General features: G+C 45.8%; 1 protein-coding gene across 1 annotated transcript; it reads right to left on the bottom strand.

Moving 5' to 3' along the window:
- Positions 1 to 112: 112 nt before the first annotated feature.
- ZBTB24 (zinc finger and BTB domain containing 24) lies at positions 113 to 17,889 on the bottom strand. The gene is made up of 7 exons (XM_050789120.1): positions 17,798 to 17,889; positions 15,816 to 16,795; positions 11,210 to 11,377; positions 10,622 to 10,705; positions 9,852 to 9,935; positions 2,194 to 2,275; positions 113 to 1,108 (listed from the first exon to the last, which is right to left on the bottom strand). Exons 2-7 carry the CDS (start codon positions 16,765 to 16,767, stop codon positions 385 to 387), a joined length of 2,094 nt encoding a protein of 697 aa, XP_050645077.1. The 5' UTR covers positions 16,768 to 16,795; positions 17,798 to 17,889; the 3' UTR covers positions 113 to 384.
- Positions 17,890 to 17,930: the final 41 nt, after the last annotated feature.

The raw sequence follows: 17,930 nt of genomic DNA, 5'->3' as shown, positions 1-17,930 counted from the left end.
ACTCCCTTTGTCCTAGAAAATAAAAGAACGTAACTGGGGAGGTTGGCAAGACCACAACCTATGGCTGTGAACATTTAAACCTTACAGAAAAACTGAAATCAATGCCCCCAAAGAAAAATTACCCGAGTCTTTAGGAGACGTTACAGATGAAAATGAAAACCATTCAACAATATTGAAAATGCTCAATCCAAATCAGTACCTTAGACAAGACACACACACCTTGCTACCTGGATGGAGAGCATTATAAACATCAGTTAGCCATCACAGCTCTCACAGAAGGATCTGCAAGTCGATGGTATGGAGAGCCTGACTTCAAGCGTTCAAAACCCAGTCACAGCTGGCTTATAAGAAGAGCCCGATCAAGCAGTCAAACATGTTTACAGGTCAGCTCTGATCCTGGCCAAGCGGCGTTGGCTGGGGCACGTGGTGAGTGGGTGGTGGCGGATCAGACTCCTGTGTCAACTGCAGGTGCTGAGCTGGATCTGAAGTATTTGTAGCTAAATGGAGCTCCTCTGTTTGCCCTTGATGGGCGTGAAGATGTTCCAGTGTTTCCTTGGACAGAGTGATCACGTGCACTGGCTCTGTCTGTGAGGGCCCCATCTGGCTTTCAATCATATTGAGGCTCTGAATGTGTTCTGTTTGCTCCTGTTGAGCTGAAAGAATTAAATTCTGCAGTTGCTCTGGTTGCTGCGTGAGCAGGGTAAGATTAGCAGCCTGGTCTGCAGTCATGTTCTGGGAACTCTCTGCAGTCACGATGCTGATTCCCTGGCTGGGACCGGGCATGAAATTGATGTTATGTACAGAATCAGTTACAAGAAGCTGAATTTCCTGCTCTCCCGAGGTAGAGAGTTGATATGGCTGTAGCTGAAGAATATTCCTGACCTCTTCTGTGTTACTACTGCCAGAAATGCTGCTGGCATCTGACACATGCTTCTCCTTGCTATGAATTTTCAAGTGAGCCTTCAAGTTGTCTACGCGAGCAAACTGTAAGTTACACTCAGGGCACGAGAAAGGCTTCTTGCCGGTGTGCAGAATGCAGTGTCTCCTTTTGGCACTGGAGTCAGAGAAGGATTTGCCACAAATGCCACACGAGTATGGCTTTTCTCCTCTATGAGAAAATAAACATTTTATTTTCAAAATGGAAATACCTACTTACTACTTCCTGATTATTTAGGGGGAAGCAATCAAGAGTAGTGGAAAATTAACTAGACTGCAAGTCACAAGTCATGGGTTCAGCTACTAACTCAAGGACTTGGAGCAAGTCTCACTTCCATGGGCAGTTTCTAATCTGAAAATAGGGTGGGGGTGGTGCCTGAGAAAGGGTGGCAGATGGGGCACGGCTAGATATGATAAAATTTTATGATTCCACAGTATGTATTTCAGATAAGAAAAGAGAGTAAATATTTATACATGAAACATATAGTTCTCTTTTGTTTTGTCTTAGTTTTCACAGTCAATTTTTAGACTCTAATGGCCCAATAAGTATCTATGATTGATGTCAATTTAAAAAAATTTAAGCTTCCTCTAATTATTTGTGATGCTCTTAGAAGAACTCCTAAGTCCAACCTCGGGATAACTGTGTAAACAAAAACATTTATTCAGAAAACATCAAATATAATACTTATTTTTGATCAAAGATTTAAGCTTTGGACCAATCCCTAGCCCCAGTCAAAATTTAATTAATGAAATCAGTAATGTATACTTTTACTGGCCAGAATCAGCATTCCTTTTTACCTAGGTGAGGAATTTCATTATTGAAAAGATAAAACAAAATAGGCCAGGCGCGGTGGCTCACACCTGTAATCCCAATACTTTGGGAGGCCCAGGCAGGCGGATCACTTGAGGTCAGGAGTCTGAGACCAGCCTGGTCAACATGGTGAAATCCAGTCTCTACCAAAAAATGCAAAAAACTAGCTGTGTGTGGTGTCCCAGCTACTCGGGAGGCCGAGGTGGGAGAATCGCCTGAACTCCCACCTGCACTCCACTCACGCCACTGCACTCCAGCCTGGGCAACAGTGAGACCCTGTCTCAAAACAAACGAACAAAACTGAACAAAGCCAAAGTAATAAAACACACACAAAATTCTGCCAGAGTAACAACTGGGAGAAAACTACAGAGGTAACACATGTCATCTCACTGAACATCAGAATTGAATGAGGCCTCCATGTGAGAAAAATATCTGCAAAACTTTACCGATGGATTCTGATGTGGGTCTGAAGAGAACTCTTTGCTGTGAAAGATTTGCCACAGATTTCACAAGTAAATGGCTTCTCACCTAAAAAAAAAAAAAAAAAAAAAAAAAAAAAAAAAAAAAAAAAAATTTAACAATATACATTCAGCATAAGACAAAATCAAAAAAACACTTCGGTTTCACAATATCAACAGAACAAAGGCAATCCCTTCCATAAGCGTAAATGAATAATGCACTAAATATCTACTCTGTAACTAACCTAAGCACTGTGTGCCGAGTGCCAAGAACATACACAGAAATCCTAAGGCATGGTTCTCTTAAAAACCTGAAAACTGCAACAAGGAAGTGAGTTACACCCTATTTACTCCTGTTTTCTCCCCTTAGATACTACAGCCCCTATGCTCTCCTGCCTTATGGCTTGGCTTGGCTAGGTAGCCCACTTGACCCTGAAAGGACTCCTGTGTGCTAGGGTGAGTTATGTATTATTGATGTTTATATCAACCTTCCAAATATATCCAGAATCTGACTCCACTGCTACTCTCTGGTCCACACCACCACCATCTCTTGCCTCCTATGGGGTCTCCGTTTCTGCTCTTGCTTCCCTGCCATAAACTATCAATGTGGCCACCAGAGTGAGCCTTGATGCAGTCAGGTTGTTTTATGCTTGGGCTGCAAATGTTCTGATGATTTCCCACCCCAAGATAAAATCCAAAGTTCTTGGCCTACAAGCGATCATAGATCTGTATCCTGAAAACCCTACTCCTCACCCCAAACTTCCCTGATCTCATCTCAGGGTGTCTCTCCCAGCATGGGTCACTCTCCTTATCTCCTTCAAGTCTCTGTTCACATGTTATTTTATCAGTGAGGCTCCATCACCACCGAGAGCACTACAAACCTTGCCACACACTCTTTAGTCCAATTCTCCAATTTAGTTTTTCCACAATGCTACTGCTGCCTCATATAATGTATAAATTATTTATTATCCATTTCTCCCTTTTTAAGATAACTTGTGGTACGTCCGCTCCTAGTACCCCAATGCCAAGACTCTGGCCTGGCATGCCGTTTCAGAAATCCCTGCTGAATGAATTTCATGGCAGTGGCACACCTGAGATGCTATAACTGCTCCAGAACCCACCAGGCTTCACTAACACCAGCAAGTACTTATTCAGTGTGTTTGCATGCTGGCCATACAATGACAGACCGTTCATGTTCCCCAGAAACAAAATTAAGTAATCCTAATGCAGGCAAGAAAACTAAATTGGAAAAAAAGAAAAAAAAAGAAAAAAGCAAGCAGCAAAATACACTTAACTGGAGAACAGGAGAACAGCAAAGGATAAGTACAATTTGAAATGGAAGATGGTCAGTGATGCTCCCTTTCACAGCATCTACTGGAAAATTCAGGCAAGACATTTCTCCACGCTCCATCGAGGCAGAGGACAGCGGTAACAACTTGCACGAATCTGCATCTTTGCATCATGAACTCTTACCACTCCAAAGATTAAAACCGGGCCACTGCCATAACCTGTCTATAGCTTTCTACATCAGAGCGGGCCTTCTCTGATCTTGGTTGGTTTTCTCCCTCTCCAGATTCAAAGACTGAGTACCTGCTGTGTGCTTGTGAGTGTAAAATTCTTGTTGCAGTTTTCAGGTTTTTAAGAGACAGAACAACAACAATCATCCATAACATCGTTAACTATGCCATTTAGCTCCAGCTGAGTTTATATTTCAGAAAGTCAGTCTGATGGCAAATGTTTTTTGAGGGTGTTTAAAATAATGGAAATTCTTTGCAGGAGCAACATCCTGCGGTGGAAGCTCTTTGAGGGAGTGAGCAGGACAGTAGGAAGGCAAATGTCCCTACCAAGGGGAATCTGCAGGGGCCTTCCCACTTAGCGGTTTCTGATCTGTTCCCCCGTGTACAGTTCTACCACCTTCAACGGAGACGCCCATTCCTTAAAATTTGTTTAGTTCTCAAACACTGATAGATCATCATTAAAGTACACAGCTAAGAAACAGAAAAGAAACTTTTCTAATCTACTTGAGGACATGCACGAACTAATTAAGTAACATAGGGCTGTGTTTCACTGAACATTAAAACAAGTGGCATCAACAATACTGAGTGCAGACAGGGTGCTGGACGGGGTGGGCAGGATCTGGCTAGACTGGAAAGAAGCCTGGGCCAGGGTACTAGTCTAAATAGTATGAGCAGAAGCTGGTGTCAGAAATGACCACACGGTGTGCACCAGGAGCGACAAGGATCCCTCTCAGGAGCCAGGAGGCCAAGGCACCAGGAGCTATGGATTCCGGGCAGGGGACCTGTGGAGCCTCTGGAAGTTTTTAGCAGAATGACATGCTGAAAGTACTAAGAAAATACACCTGTGAATGCTGAGGAGGGTGGGCTGGAGGCAGGAGGACCTCTAAGAGGCTATGCACAAGGCCTGGACCAGGAGGTGGCAGGAGGCAGACGGAGAAGAAGGATAAGGTACTAGGACAGGGCCTGCGGCATGGGGCCGGAAAGACGTGTGTTACAAGAGGATCAGACAATAGTGATTAAAGGAAAAGGCAGAGACAGGAGTGTGACGAAAGGTCCCACACAGGGTGACGTCAACAGAAGTACTGAAACAGCTCCAGGGTGTACTTCCAGACCCTCTTCTCAGCAGTTACTTCACCGATCCCAGCCCTACACTTCCCCAATGACTTAAATCCTGGACCCCACTCCAGACAGTATTGATGACTCACTGCTTATTGGCATCACAGCTGGATTTCCCACCCCCACCTGCTGAAACCCAGAATAACTCTCTTGGTTAATGACAACACCACCCAGCCCCTGCCCAGCCAGGCACAACAATCACAGTGACACCTGCCATTCCCTCAGCTGTCACGTTCACCTGGCAGTCCAGTTCCCTCTGTCTAGACCCCTCAGCATCCTGCCTCCCACTGTGGACCACAGCTTTGTTTTTCTTTAAAAATTACTGTGTTCATTGTAAAAGAACCAAATATTCAAAATACAAAGAATATTAAAACTTCCCCATTATTCTCATCTCTTGAGATAACCAGTTAACAATGGCGAATATCTTTACAGACAAATCTATTTATTTGCGGTCTTACTCTGTGAGGTCATCCAGTGCATGTCATTTGTCACATCAGTAAAGCCACACCGCCATTTTAAAAGCCTGTGCTGTGTACCATTGTGTATACTGCCCCAAATTTACCTACCTAATCCCCTCCGGGGACATTTAGGTGGCTGTTAAGCTTGTTAAGTTATAAACAATGCTGCTTATGATGAATATCCTTAGGCAAACATCTTTTCACAATTGTGTGGTTTATGTTTTGGTAAGGATTGCAAAACTTCCTTCCAGAGGGTTCCCAAATTATATTCCCACCAACAATAAATAAAGATGTGCATTTCCTCAAGTACTTGACAATCTTGGCAAAAAAGGGACACACGTCCATAACTGTGGATAGCATGGTTCGACACCTGTGTACTTGGCATTCTTATGTGGTCTTTGCCGTTTCCCGTCCTGTGGTCACATCTCTGCTTTGGCTCTGACCACGCCATACTGTTTCATAATAGATGGCATGTAGACTCTGTAAGGGTATGTTATGGTGAGGAGCCCCCAGGTCTCAGGAATATGGGAAGACCCCCAGGTCTCAACATTGATGGATGGTCTCAACACACAGTTGAGGAGATTTGGGAAGCTTCAACTTCAAGCCACAATGAGGCTGTGAATAGAACTGTGACTTACTGAACTTTATCATGTGTTCCCAGGCAGGGCCATCTACCTGTGAGTAGGAGCCCTCAGAGCAGAATCAGTGTTTACGGAACACCATCCAGGAACAGGGACACTGGTGGGGTGGGACTGTGCTGTGGGGTCAGAGGTCACTCACCAGGCTTCTCTGTGGCCTGGGCTAATTCCCTTGACTTGATCCCAGCTCACCATGCAATCTTCTGATCACTAACTTGGCTTTCGGGTACACTAATGTGAGGAAGGAGGTGCTGTGGGCAACAGAAAGGTGTAATCCCTTTGTTGAGTTGACATATTCTCTGGTTTATCAGTCTTGTGAACTCACTTGGCTTGACTGGGTCCCTGTAAACCTGACCAGCGCCAGCTACGAGGACAAGATGTGAGCAGGAGGGCCTGAGATGTGGTGATCCGGCATGTACTGCTTATCTGCCTGATACTCTGCCTCTAGTCAAAATGTGTCCATCTCCCCTCACTGGGGATGCTCTCCCAGGAAAGAGAACATCTCTAATTTGCCCTTGACTTCTCCAGTGCTTGGTGCAGGACATCTAACCCAGAGACAGTGTGTGCCTAAACATCTAAGAGATGAATGACGGTTCATCTCTGAGATGAAGTCTCGGTTTCCAACTGAGCATGGCCCTGAGGGCAGGACTGGCACTTCTCACCCTGGCTGCGCTCAATGCCCAGGGAGCAGGGAAATGGCACACCAATGCCCTTCACCAACATTGAAGCAGATTCCCCACACTGATGTAGAAACAGATGGGTCATAGCTGCTGTTGAAGAGCCCCAATTTTTTGATAGGTTCAATCTATTTTCATATTTCTAAGTCATGCAAACCACTTTACAGAGGCCCATCTATCTCCTTTTTAACTCATCACACATCTTCCACTTTCTGTTCTGCTTCTCAAAGTTGACAGGCTGAGAAGAGTTTGCTGGAATTACAGTGGGGAGGTCTTCTGTTCCTTTTCATCCCCACTTCAAGTCCTACTGCTGCTCACAAAGACCAGAAACCTCACTCTCCCTTACACTCAGACAACAAAACCAAGGGGAAGTGTCTCCTCTGGCACTGCTCAGCATGACCAAGCCAGCTCCACTATCCTCCACCATCGCTGTCTCCCTAGGGAGCTCAGCACAGCACCACATACTATTTGCAGGCACATGTGTACATGTGGAAATCCAGAGCTCTGGCTGCATCTCTTCCCTGAACTCTCCAGACCTGGAAATCTAATGATCTACCCCACACCTGCATATGGATGTCAAATAGACACCAACCAGTCCACCGTGTAACTCCTGATCTGTTCTTCTTAGTCTTCCCCAGTTTTTCCTCCTTCCAGTGGCTTTTGCCTCCTCTTTCAACTCCCACATCCAATCAGGAGCGAATCACATGGATTCTTCCTTGGAATACATCCAGAACTGGACCACTTGACACCACCTCTGCTGCTACCGTGCTGTTCCAAGCCCAACTACCGCACAGCCTCCTAATGGGTCTCTCTGCCTCCACCCTGGCCTCGCCCCCCGCCCCCCACAGGGCGGCTAGAGTGACCCTATTATAACCCTAAGGCATGCCACGTCACTTATCTCAGTAAAGCCACCTCCCTCAGAATAAAATCCAGTCTTTATTGTGGTCTTCAAAGTACTTCAGCCCGAGTGTACTCTACAATTGTTGAGGGGTACTTTGAAAAACACCAAGTCCCAGGCTCTACCCAGGTGAAGTCAGTCAGAATCTTGGAGGTTGGGACAAGGCTTTTTTAAAACCTCCCCAGGTGGTTAAAAGGCATGCAGCTAAACTGAGAACATCCACCTACACTAGGACTTCCTACTCCCAGCTCTCGGGTCGCCTCGGTGCTCCTCCCGGCATGTCTCCAGCATGGCAAAAACATTCCTGCCCAAGGGCCCTGTGCCCAGGGCTCCCCCTGCCTAGAATGCTCTCTCCTGGGCATCCTCAATGGCTGGCTGGCTCACTCCCCCACTGCATTCTCATCTCCGTCCAAGACGCCACCTCATCTGTGAGACCTTCCCAAACCAGTCTGCACATGAAAGGGCAGCTCTCCTTCCCACACTTTGCCCCCTTACCTTGCATTTTATTACTCAACGCACTCACAACACCTAATGTGTTATACACTTGTTTGTACTCTGTCTTCCCTATTGAATGTCGGCCCCTTAAGGCAGGGGCCTGTCCATCTCATTCACTGCTGTATCCTCAAAGCCTAAAACAGTGTCTGGTTCCCAGTAAGTGCTCAGTAAATGTGTTAAAATCCATATCCTATGAAGTGTTTATTGAATTTAAGAAGAAAAACTTGTATTTAAATAACAACGTCCAGGCCAGGCACAGTGGCTCACGTCTGTAATCCCAGCGCTTTGGGAGGCTGGGAGGGTGGATCACTGGAGGCCAGGAGTTCGGGTGAGACCAGCCTGGCCAACATGCCAAAACCCTGTCTATACTAAAAAAAACAAAAATTAGTTAAACGTGGTGGTGCACATCTGTAGTCCCAGCTACTCGGGAGGCTGAGGCAAGAGAATTGCTTGAACCCGGCAGGCAGAGGTTACAGTGAGCTGAGATCGCACCATTGCACTACAGCCTGGGCAAGAGAGTGAGACAGTGACTCTAAAAAAAAAAAAAAAAAAAAAAAAAAAGTCCAAAGCACCATAAATCAATTTGCTATTTAGATAATTCCAGTAGACAACAGAATTATTAAATAACCTGTAATGGCAAGTTTTTCTTAGAAAATCTGATAGACTTATTTTTAACATATGTTCTTTGCCAAAAGGTATAAAAGATCCAATTTTCTGATCTTACATAAAAAAACTGACCTGCCCTAATCAATGCTGCCTCCTCGTCATCTCTGAAACTGATTTTTCTGGAGGCGGTGCTGCTTAAGCTTAAGTGTTGGTTTTAGGGGAGAAAGTGGAAAAATTCTCAGTGTCTATGCTACATTTGTGTCTGTTACATTTGGCTATCTTTTCTAAAAAAATTATCTTGGGGCGGGCGTGGTGGCTCACGCCTGTAATCCCAGCACTCTGGGAGACCAAGGCGGGCGGATCACAAGGTCAAGAGATCGAGACCATCCTGGCCAACATGGTGAAACCCCGTCTCTACTAAAAATACAAAAAAAAATCAGCTGGGCGTGGTGGCGCGCACCTATAGTCCCAGGTACTAGGGAGGCTGAGGCAGGAGAATCACTTGAACCCGGGAGGCGGAGGTTGCAGTGACCCAAGATGGCGCCACTGCACTCCAGCCTGGCAACAGAGCAAGACTGTCTCAAAAAAAAAAAAATTATCTTGCTGGGCATGGTGGCTCATGCTTATCATCTCAGCATTTTGGGAGGCTCAGACAGGAGGACTGCTTGAGCTCAGGAGCTCAAGACCTGTCTGGGCAACATAGTGGGATCCATCTCTACAAAAAACTAAAAAGTAAAAAATTAGGTAGGTGTGGTGGTGTGCACCTGTGGTCCCATCTACTCAGAAGGCTGAGGTGGGAGGATCACCTCAGCCCAGGAGGTCGAGGCTGTGGTAAGCTGTGATCATGCCACTGCACTCTAGCCCGGATGACAGTGTGAGCCCTTATCTAAAAAAAAAAAAAAAGTCTTGATATCATCTTCAATGCTGAAGTAAATTAAGAGTGAAGCACAGAAGCAGACTCAGTCTCACTATTCTGTGGTATTAAATGAATTGTGACATAGGAATAGCGCTCAGTGAGTGATCTCCGTTTTGCTCATCTACAAGAGATGTGATTTCCCCAAAGACAGTGCTGACAACATTCTGCCTTCAACGTTTAACTTATCTTCTTCCACAACTCCCATCCAATTTATAATAAACGTTTCCAAACACAGGCTGGGCAGGGCACTCACAGAAAGTACTTCATTCTTCACTCTCCTGCAAACCTCCCGTGTACCGGGGGAACAGACGAGGTGGAGTTTTACCTGTGTGTGTTCGCAGATGTTTCTTCAGCTGAGACACATCCATGAATTTGCGATGGCAGTCTTTGCATTCCGGTAATGAGTGTCCTTGTCGCAACAATAAAAAAAGTGTCAGTGCATATATGCTCTCCCTGCATTTTCTTCAGTGATTTGTGTTAAAGCACTTCCCTGAAAAATAATCACTTTAAATATAGTACTTTAACAACGAAAATTTTTTCATTAATTTGGTAACAGTTAATATTTTCCTAAGCACCTCAACTCACTGCCTCCTCCGAAAGAGATAGGATCCTTCCAATTCTAAATGTAGTCTCTCCTTTTCTCCTCAAAGTATTGGTGTGACTGAGGCCACAAATGACCTCAAATGACACTTGCAACCCACATTCATTTCTTATCAGTTGGCAGGAGAAAGGACAACAGAAAGAAGGACAACAGGTAGAACCAGGGGAGAGAAAGCCTGGGCTGACAGCCGCAGGGTGATGATGTCTGTGCCTAGGCACCACTAACAACCATTCACTGAAGCTCCCTTGGGCAAGTGGCACTTCTGAAAGATGCCAATTCTGTAGGGTTTCTGTGTGTGGCATCAAAACTGTAGTATACAAATAAAACATAATTCACATGGTGGCAGACAATAACATAAAAACATGTAATTTAGACTCTCAAGGCACTTTTCCCTAAATACCCATTTATCACCTACAATACGAACCTAACGTTTCAGAAACAATTTTTATTTGCATTTCTCTCCCCCCAATCTAAATGTTCTCACTTTACCGTACCTGTATGAACTCGGTAATGGCTCTTTAGTTGTCTGTTCTGGCTGAAATATTTTCCACATTGATCACAGGTAAAAGACTTCTGTCCTGCCAAAAAAACCAAAACACTAAAACTTGCAAAAAACTATAAAGATCTGGAATGCTCACTAATAAGGTAAATACTACAGTGGGTCCAGGTCCCCATTTTCTACAAATGATACAAGTGACCTGTTTACAAACCCAGAAGCCTTCAATCTACCACAGAAACATAAATGTGCAAAGGTATGTAAGGCAATAGGGAGTAGTGGAGACTGGGGTAGAACTGGAGAATTTAAGTTTCCCCCAAAGGCGTTCAAAGTAAAATAATTCTAAACTTTGTAGTTTCATAAAACATGCTTGCACACCAAACTCCCAGCAGCCAGTTTATAAGCTCTAGTTTAAGGATCAGTGCAGAACTCTAAACTGCACTCAGACAGATGCAAACTCCTGTCTTTCAATAACCCCACGTTGGAAATGATACTGGGCTGAGAAAACACCGTTTAGGTGTTGGTAATGCCCACCCTGGGGAATGGGAATCTGGTGACAGCTGGCCCTCTGGGCAAGTCCCATTACCTGAGTGCAGGCTCATGTGCTCCAGCAGTGAGTGCTTGGTGGTCAGAGCCTTGCTGCACACGGTGCAGGTGTACGGTCGCTCGCCTGTGTGCATCCTGGTGTGGACCTGTAGCGAGTGCTTCTGGGCAAAGCCTTTTCCACACTCATTACATTTGAAAGGTCGCTCCCCTGGAAGAAGAGCCCCAGAAGCATGGCGTAAGAAAGAATCCACACATTTTTGTCTCTCCCCAATTAAAATCATAAAGGATTTTTCTTAGAAGGCACACATCCAAAAGGCCAACAATGGACACGAGACATCAGCAATAAAATTTTGGAAGCTGGAACAGATGAATCTGAAGCCAGCCGTGGGGAGCACTAATATAAACTCTCTATATATGTATGTTTTGGTAACAGGGTCTCACTCTATCATCCAGGCTGGAGTGCAGTGGCATTACCATAGCTCACTATAGCCTCAGCCTCCTGGCAACAAATGATTCTCCCACCTCAGCCTCCTGAGTAGCTGGGATACAGGCATGTGCCACCACCACACCCAGCTGATTTTTTAATTGTAACTTTAATTTTTTTTTAGAGATGAGATCTCACTATGTTGCCCAGGCAGGTCTCCAACTCCTGGGCTCAAGCAATCTTCCTGCCTCTGCCTCCCTAATTGCTAGGATTATAGGCATGAGCTACCACACCCAGCCCAATACAACCTAATTTTTAAGACACCATCTCCAAAAGGCTCAGGAATTGGTGGCACCTGCTATCTCTAGAAACAGGGGTGAGGGAGGGTAAATGAAAGTCTGTTTCAAAGGTACTCAGACCCCTGATCAAATCTTCCATTTTACACAGCCTGGAGACTGTCCCTCTCCCCAAAAGAGGATGGAGTGTTCTCTGAGGAAGGTTAAGAAAAAGGGGTCTCTGGATTAGGGGTTTCTAGGCACAGTTGAGTTGGAATTACCACAGGGAGAGTAAGTCAACATTTCCATCTGGGATGATGAGACTCCCCCACTCCTTCTTCCCTCTCCTGCCCTAGCCACAGGCGGGCAGCCAGGCCTAGTGCCTCCAAGTGGGAGAGTAGAAGCGTCTTCCACTGGAACGTGATGGTCCAAGGTGAGAAAGCAAAGATGTGGAAGCCTGGCACCAGCAAGGACATGGGGCACAGCCACACCACCTCCAGTGAGGTTATGACAGGCCTGCATAACAACTGTTTCAGTACTGACTGAGTGGATAAGTTAAATAGTAAAAGCCAGTGCCTTTAAAGGAAGGCTGGAATGTAACAAAAGCCTACCAAGAGTTTTGCCCAGGCTTCTCCTAGGCCTTAAAGCATGACAAAATAACAAAGGAATTCTTAACGGGACCCATTTAGGATTAAACAAGTTTTATTGGGGATCTGAAGGAACTCCCCAAACTTCCTTGATTTAGCGGAAGATAAGGGTAATCACCCCAGCACCTAGACCCACTTCGATTAAGTAAACTTACTGAGGCCCCAGAAGAAGGTCTTTGGGACGCAGACCTTAGTTATAGATTAAAGGAAGTTAGTCACCTGTGTCTTTAGAGGAACGCACACTTACATGTAGACATACAGCTCGGGAGGTATATAAGCGCTGAAAACCTGCAGTTTTGAGTTGGTCTGGCGGTAACTTCCAGGCCTTCTCTCTGTAACCGGTTACAGAAAGAAACCTCTCATCCTCCCCAGTTCATCTGCATCTCGTCACTGGCCACGAGGAATAGCAGCCTGACCCTCAGTGTGATTTGGGAACAAGGTCACAGTTTTATAGGCTCTCTCGTACAAAAAAATTAGCCAGGCACGGCGGTGCTGCCTGTAATCCCAGCTACCTGGGAGGCTGAGGCAGGAGAACCACTCGAACTCGGGAGGCAGAGGTTGCTGCGCTGATCAGAGATCACGCCATTGCACTCCAGCCTGGGCAACAGAGTAAGAAATAAATAAAATACAGGCTCTCGCCACACACACAGCATTGCCAGTAGCTTTTAGCAACCCACTCTTACATATGATTAAATATGATTTTTAAACAACCACCAGGCACTCAAGGAAAGCCTTTTGTAGTAGTGACAGATAAACAAGCAAGAAGGAAAAAAAAAAGCAACTTGCCTCCAGTGAGGAAAATGTTGTTATCATTAACATGCTCACAGAAGTAAGATATTACATTGTGAAATAAAAAGATCATTCACGGCCGGGCGCGGTGGCTCAGGCCTGTGATCCCAGCACTTTGGGAGGCCGAGACGGGCGGATCACGAGGTCAGGAGATCGAGACCATCCTGGCTAACACGGTGAAACCCCGTCTCTACTAAAAAAACAAAAAACTAGCCGGGCGTGGTGGCGGGCGCCTGTAGTCCCAGCTACTCGGGAGGCTGAGGCAGGAGAACGGTGTGAACCCGGGAGGCGGAGCTTGCAGTGAGCTGAGATCTGGCCACTGCACTCCAGCCTGGGCGACAGAGCGAGACTCCGTCTCAAAAAAAAAAAAAAAAAAAAAGATCATTCACATTAAAACATTTAAAAAACAAAAAGCTCCTAAAGGGGGAAAAAAAATAAGAGTTGAAACAGAAAACCTCAAAGGGCTGAAAAACAAAGTGGAAATCCCCCAGAAGGAAGGGCCAAAAATGATGGAAAATATAAGAGAAAATAAAGTTAGAACAGAGGAAACACAGCGGGGAAATCATCTATGAAATAACTCAAGATTTTCCGGAACTGAAAGACAGTTTCCAAACCTTATGAATCTACCTGGTATCTACCCAGATGGAAGAAAACAGATCCATACTAAAGTGATGGGCTGCAAAATTCAGAATACAGGTGCTGCCTGAATTATGACAGGACTACATCTCAACAAACCCATCATACTGAAAATATCATAAGAAAAAATGCACTTAATACAGAGTACTGTATGAATGCCCCAAATGCAGAGTACTGGTCACTTACCCAGGTGACTGTGTGGCCCAGCATGGCATGAGAGGATCATACTGAATATTACTAGACCAGGAAAAGATCAAAACTCAGAATTCAAAGTACAGTTTCTGTTGAATGTGTACTGCTTTCACACCATTGTAAAGTTGAAAAATTGAACCACTATGAGTCGTGGACTGTCTGTACTGGGGACATAAGGGAAGATCGATCCTACATGCTTTTTCTTAAGTCTTGCATAATGATTTAACTCCAAACTATGTCCATATAAATCTTTGATAAAAACAGCCAGCTGGGCACAGTGGCGCACGCCTGTAATCCCAGTACTCTGGGAGGCCAAGGCTGGCAGATCATGAGGTCAGGAGTTCGAGACCAGCCTGACCAACATGGTGAAACCCCATCTCTACTAAAAATACAAAAAATTAGCTGGGTGTGGTGGCGTGTGCCTGTAATCCCAGATACTCAGGAGGCTGAGGCAGGAGAATGGCTTGAACTCGGGAGGCGGAGGTTGTGGTGAGCTAGATCGCGCCACTGCACCCTAGCCTGGGCGACAGAGCGAGAATCCATCTCAAAAAAAAAAGTCAATATATAACCCATTACAGTTCAATAAATATTTCTCAAGTATCTACTTTTTTCAAAGTACCAGAATTCAAGGTCTTCAACCTATCTGTAGCTAAAGTCTTTAGGGAGCTTTTAAAAGCACCAAGGTTCCAGATTAATCAGAAGCTCTGGGGTTGAGGCTTAGGCACTGGTAGTTTTAGAAGCTCCCTAAGTGATTCTAATTTGCAGGCTGAGAACCACAGCACCAGATGCTGCTGGATCACAGGAGAAGACTTAAGCACCAGTCCCTATACTTCAGCTTACAATTAAGTTGAGGGATGTACAAGTGGTAACAACAATCTGACCCAAAGCAGAGTGGGTTTTAAGCACCAGAAAGGGCTCAAAGAAGGAAGAGATTTCTCGCTAGGACTGTAGTGTCCAATATGGTAGCCACTAGCCACATGTGGTTATTCAAATTTAAATGAATTAAAATAAAATTAAAAATTCAGTTTCTCAGTCACGCTAGCCACAGTTCAGTGCTCAAAAACCACATGTGGTTACTGGCCACCATATTGGGCAGCGCAGATGTAGGAACATTTCCATCATCACAGAAGGGTCCCCATTGGTCAGCGCTGGGCTAGAGGGACCAAAAACAAGAAGGTATTTAAAGTCAGATAGCTGAGTTAGAAAGTGGTCCACACAGACTTGGACAAAAGCACGGTTTGGTCAAGATGAAGAATGTTCAAGAATCAGAAAGCAGAGTACACTGGGCTAGATTTTGATAAGCAGACATTAAAGGCTTCATTCAACAACTACAAATGAGAGGGGTTCTTGAACCAGGCTACCTGGGTTCAATCCCAGCTCTGTCACTCATGGGCGACTCTGGCAAGCTATTTAGGCTCCCCAGAACTTGGTTGCTTCCTCTGTAAACTATGCACTTTAGCAACCCTCTCTTACATATGAGTAAATACGATTTTAATCATACAATGTACAATGAGGATATTACCTACCTTGCAGGATTGTGGAGAAAATTAAGTGCAATAACATGTATAAAGGCTTTATTACAATGCCCATCATACAGAAGTTGCACAGTAAATGAAAGCTGTTATTATCATCCCTACTCTCAATTCTGAAACACACTGCAATCAGCTTTGAAAGCATCATTACCTGTGTGGCTCCTCTGGTGGATTGCTAAAAAGTGATTGTACTTAAAGACCTTGCCACAGTCTTTACAACGGGCCTCAGGGCCTCCAGGGCGCTTTCTCCTTCCACAGATCCTCTTGGCTGAACCACGGTCCTCTTGATCCCCAACAAGTTTGTAATCTTTAAGTTTGACGGATCTCCAAATCCTCCGCTTGCTGTACCGACTCTGGCTTGCCGGGCCATCCTGGGTCTTGGGATCATAGTTCTCATCTTTTTCAACTGGCATTTCCTCCTCTCTACTTGGCTCACAAGTAGGCTCCGATTCTTCCTTTTCTTTCGCTGCAATCTGCTTATTCAGTACACTACTGTCTCCTTTAACCACGAAGTTTTGTCTATTCTGAACTGAATTGTTCACTCTTAACTGTATTTCTTCCTCTGCAGCCAGTTCTGACTTCTCCTCCTGCAATGTATTGACTTTTTTTGGTCTTCCCCGTTTCCGCTTTGGAGGATCGTTTTTCTTATTAGAGATAACAACCACTGGGGCACCAGCAGTGTTCAAAGTTGTTGGCTTTGGGGAGCTATGATTATTTTGGAAGTCTGTGTAAGCCTTTACCAGGTCATAGACTTTTAAGAACTGAGCAGTAGCCAGGATTTGTTCTGTACTTTTCTCACTGGCATGGAGATAACCTGTGTAGATAAATTCCAGCAGGATACCAAAGGTGTCGGCAACCATGCCTTCCAGCATATAAATGGACTGGCCGATTTCCCCCTCTTCTGCGAACATCATTGAGAAGTATTCACTACTGGCAGCAAGTAAGGCTTTGTGGGCCCGGAAATGGACATTCTCCACGATTAAAGTAATGTCACAGAGGAAGCCTTTCTTCCTCTGATCCTCAAAACTGGCCAGGACAGTGTCACTGTGAGCGTCCGAGTGTACAACAAGCTGCCCAGAAGGCTCTGGCGATGTTTCTGCCATTTTCTTCAGAAGCCACGAAGGGTTAAATCTGAAATAAGAAAACAAGGTTTAAAAAGGAGGAAGCACTGTCTAAAAGGTTAATGCCAGCCCACATGAACTTCCTATTCACTTCACATCATTAACTGAATTTTACCATTACCATTTTTAATTGTCTGTCTACATACTTAGCTCTGGGCTCGGGCACAGTGACTCAGGCCTGTAATCTCAGCACTTTGGGAGGCCGAAGCGGGTGGATCACTTGAGACCAGCCTGGGCAACATAGCAAGAATCCATCTACACAAAAAATACAAAAATTAGCCTGGCGTGGGGGTGCCCGCCTGTGGTCCCAGCTACTCGGGAGGCTGAGGCAGTAGCATCACCTGAGCCTGGGAGTTCGAGGCTGCAGTGAGCCGTGATCGTGCCACTGCACTCCAGCCTAGGCGACAGAACAAGACCACCCACCTCAAAAAACAAAAACCAAAAAAACTTAGCTCGGGGTTCTTTTCTTTTCTTTTTTTGAGACGATGTCTCACTCTGTCGCCCAGGTTGGAGTGCAGTGGCGCAATCTCGGCTCACTGCAACCTCCGCCTCCCGGGTTCAAGCAGCTCTCTCCCTCAGCCTCCTGCCGCACATTACCTAGCTGAGTGACTCTCCAGTATTCATGGAACGGTTCAGGGTCTATCTTCTCTAAAATGAAGGAATGGGATCAACCATCTCCAAAATCCTCCACAGCACGAACTTTCTATGGTTGCACAACTATCTCAAGGAGATCGAAGCTGCCTCCATCTCCCAGATTATTAGCCATTTAGTGTGTGGGAACCAATGTGAAGAGTGAAGAAATGTGCATGTGCAAAGCGAATGTGAGGTAGCTGCAATAAAATACTAATAACGTAAGCTGCGTGGGGCCACCACACAAACTGGGCGCGGCGCGGAGCCCCCGGAGGCCCGAGCAGGGGGAGGAGGCGTGGAAAGACCCCCAACTCCCCGCCCAGGCCCCGCGGGCCCGACTGGGGAGCAGACGGCGGGGGAGGAGTCGGTGCCGTAGACCTACCTCTCAGGGGCACCCGGTGGTGTCCGGGTCGCTGCCAGCTCACCCGGCGGCCTGGCGGGAGACCCGCGCAGGGCCCCGCCGGCCCTCCACTCCGCCCCGCCCGCCTCTGGGGCTTGTGCGCCGCACCGGTTTC

The sequence above is a fragment of the Macaca thibetana genome, chromosome 4 (genome assembly GCF_024542745.1).
Source record: "Macaca thibetana thibetana isolate TM-01 chromosome 4, ASM2454274v1, whole genome shotgun sequence".
Lineage (NCBI taxonomy): Eukaryota > Metazoa > Chordata > Mammalia > Primates > Cercopithecidae > Macaca > Macaca thibetana.
This window is presented reverse-complemented; position numbering and strand designations above follow the sequence as displayed.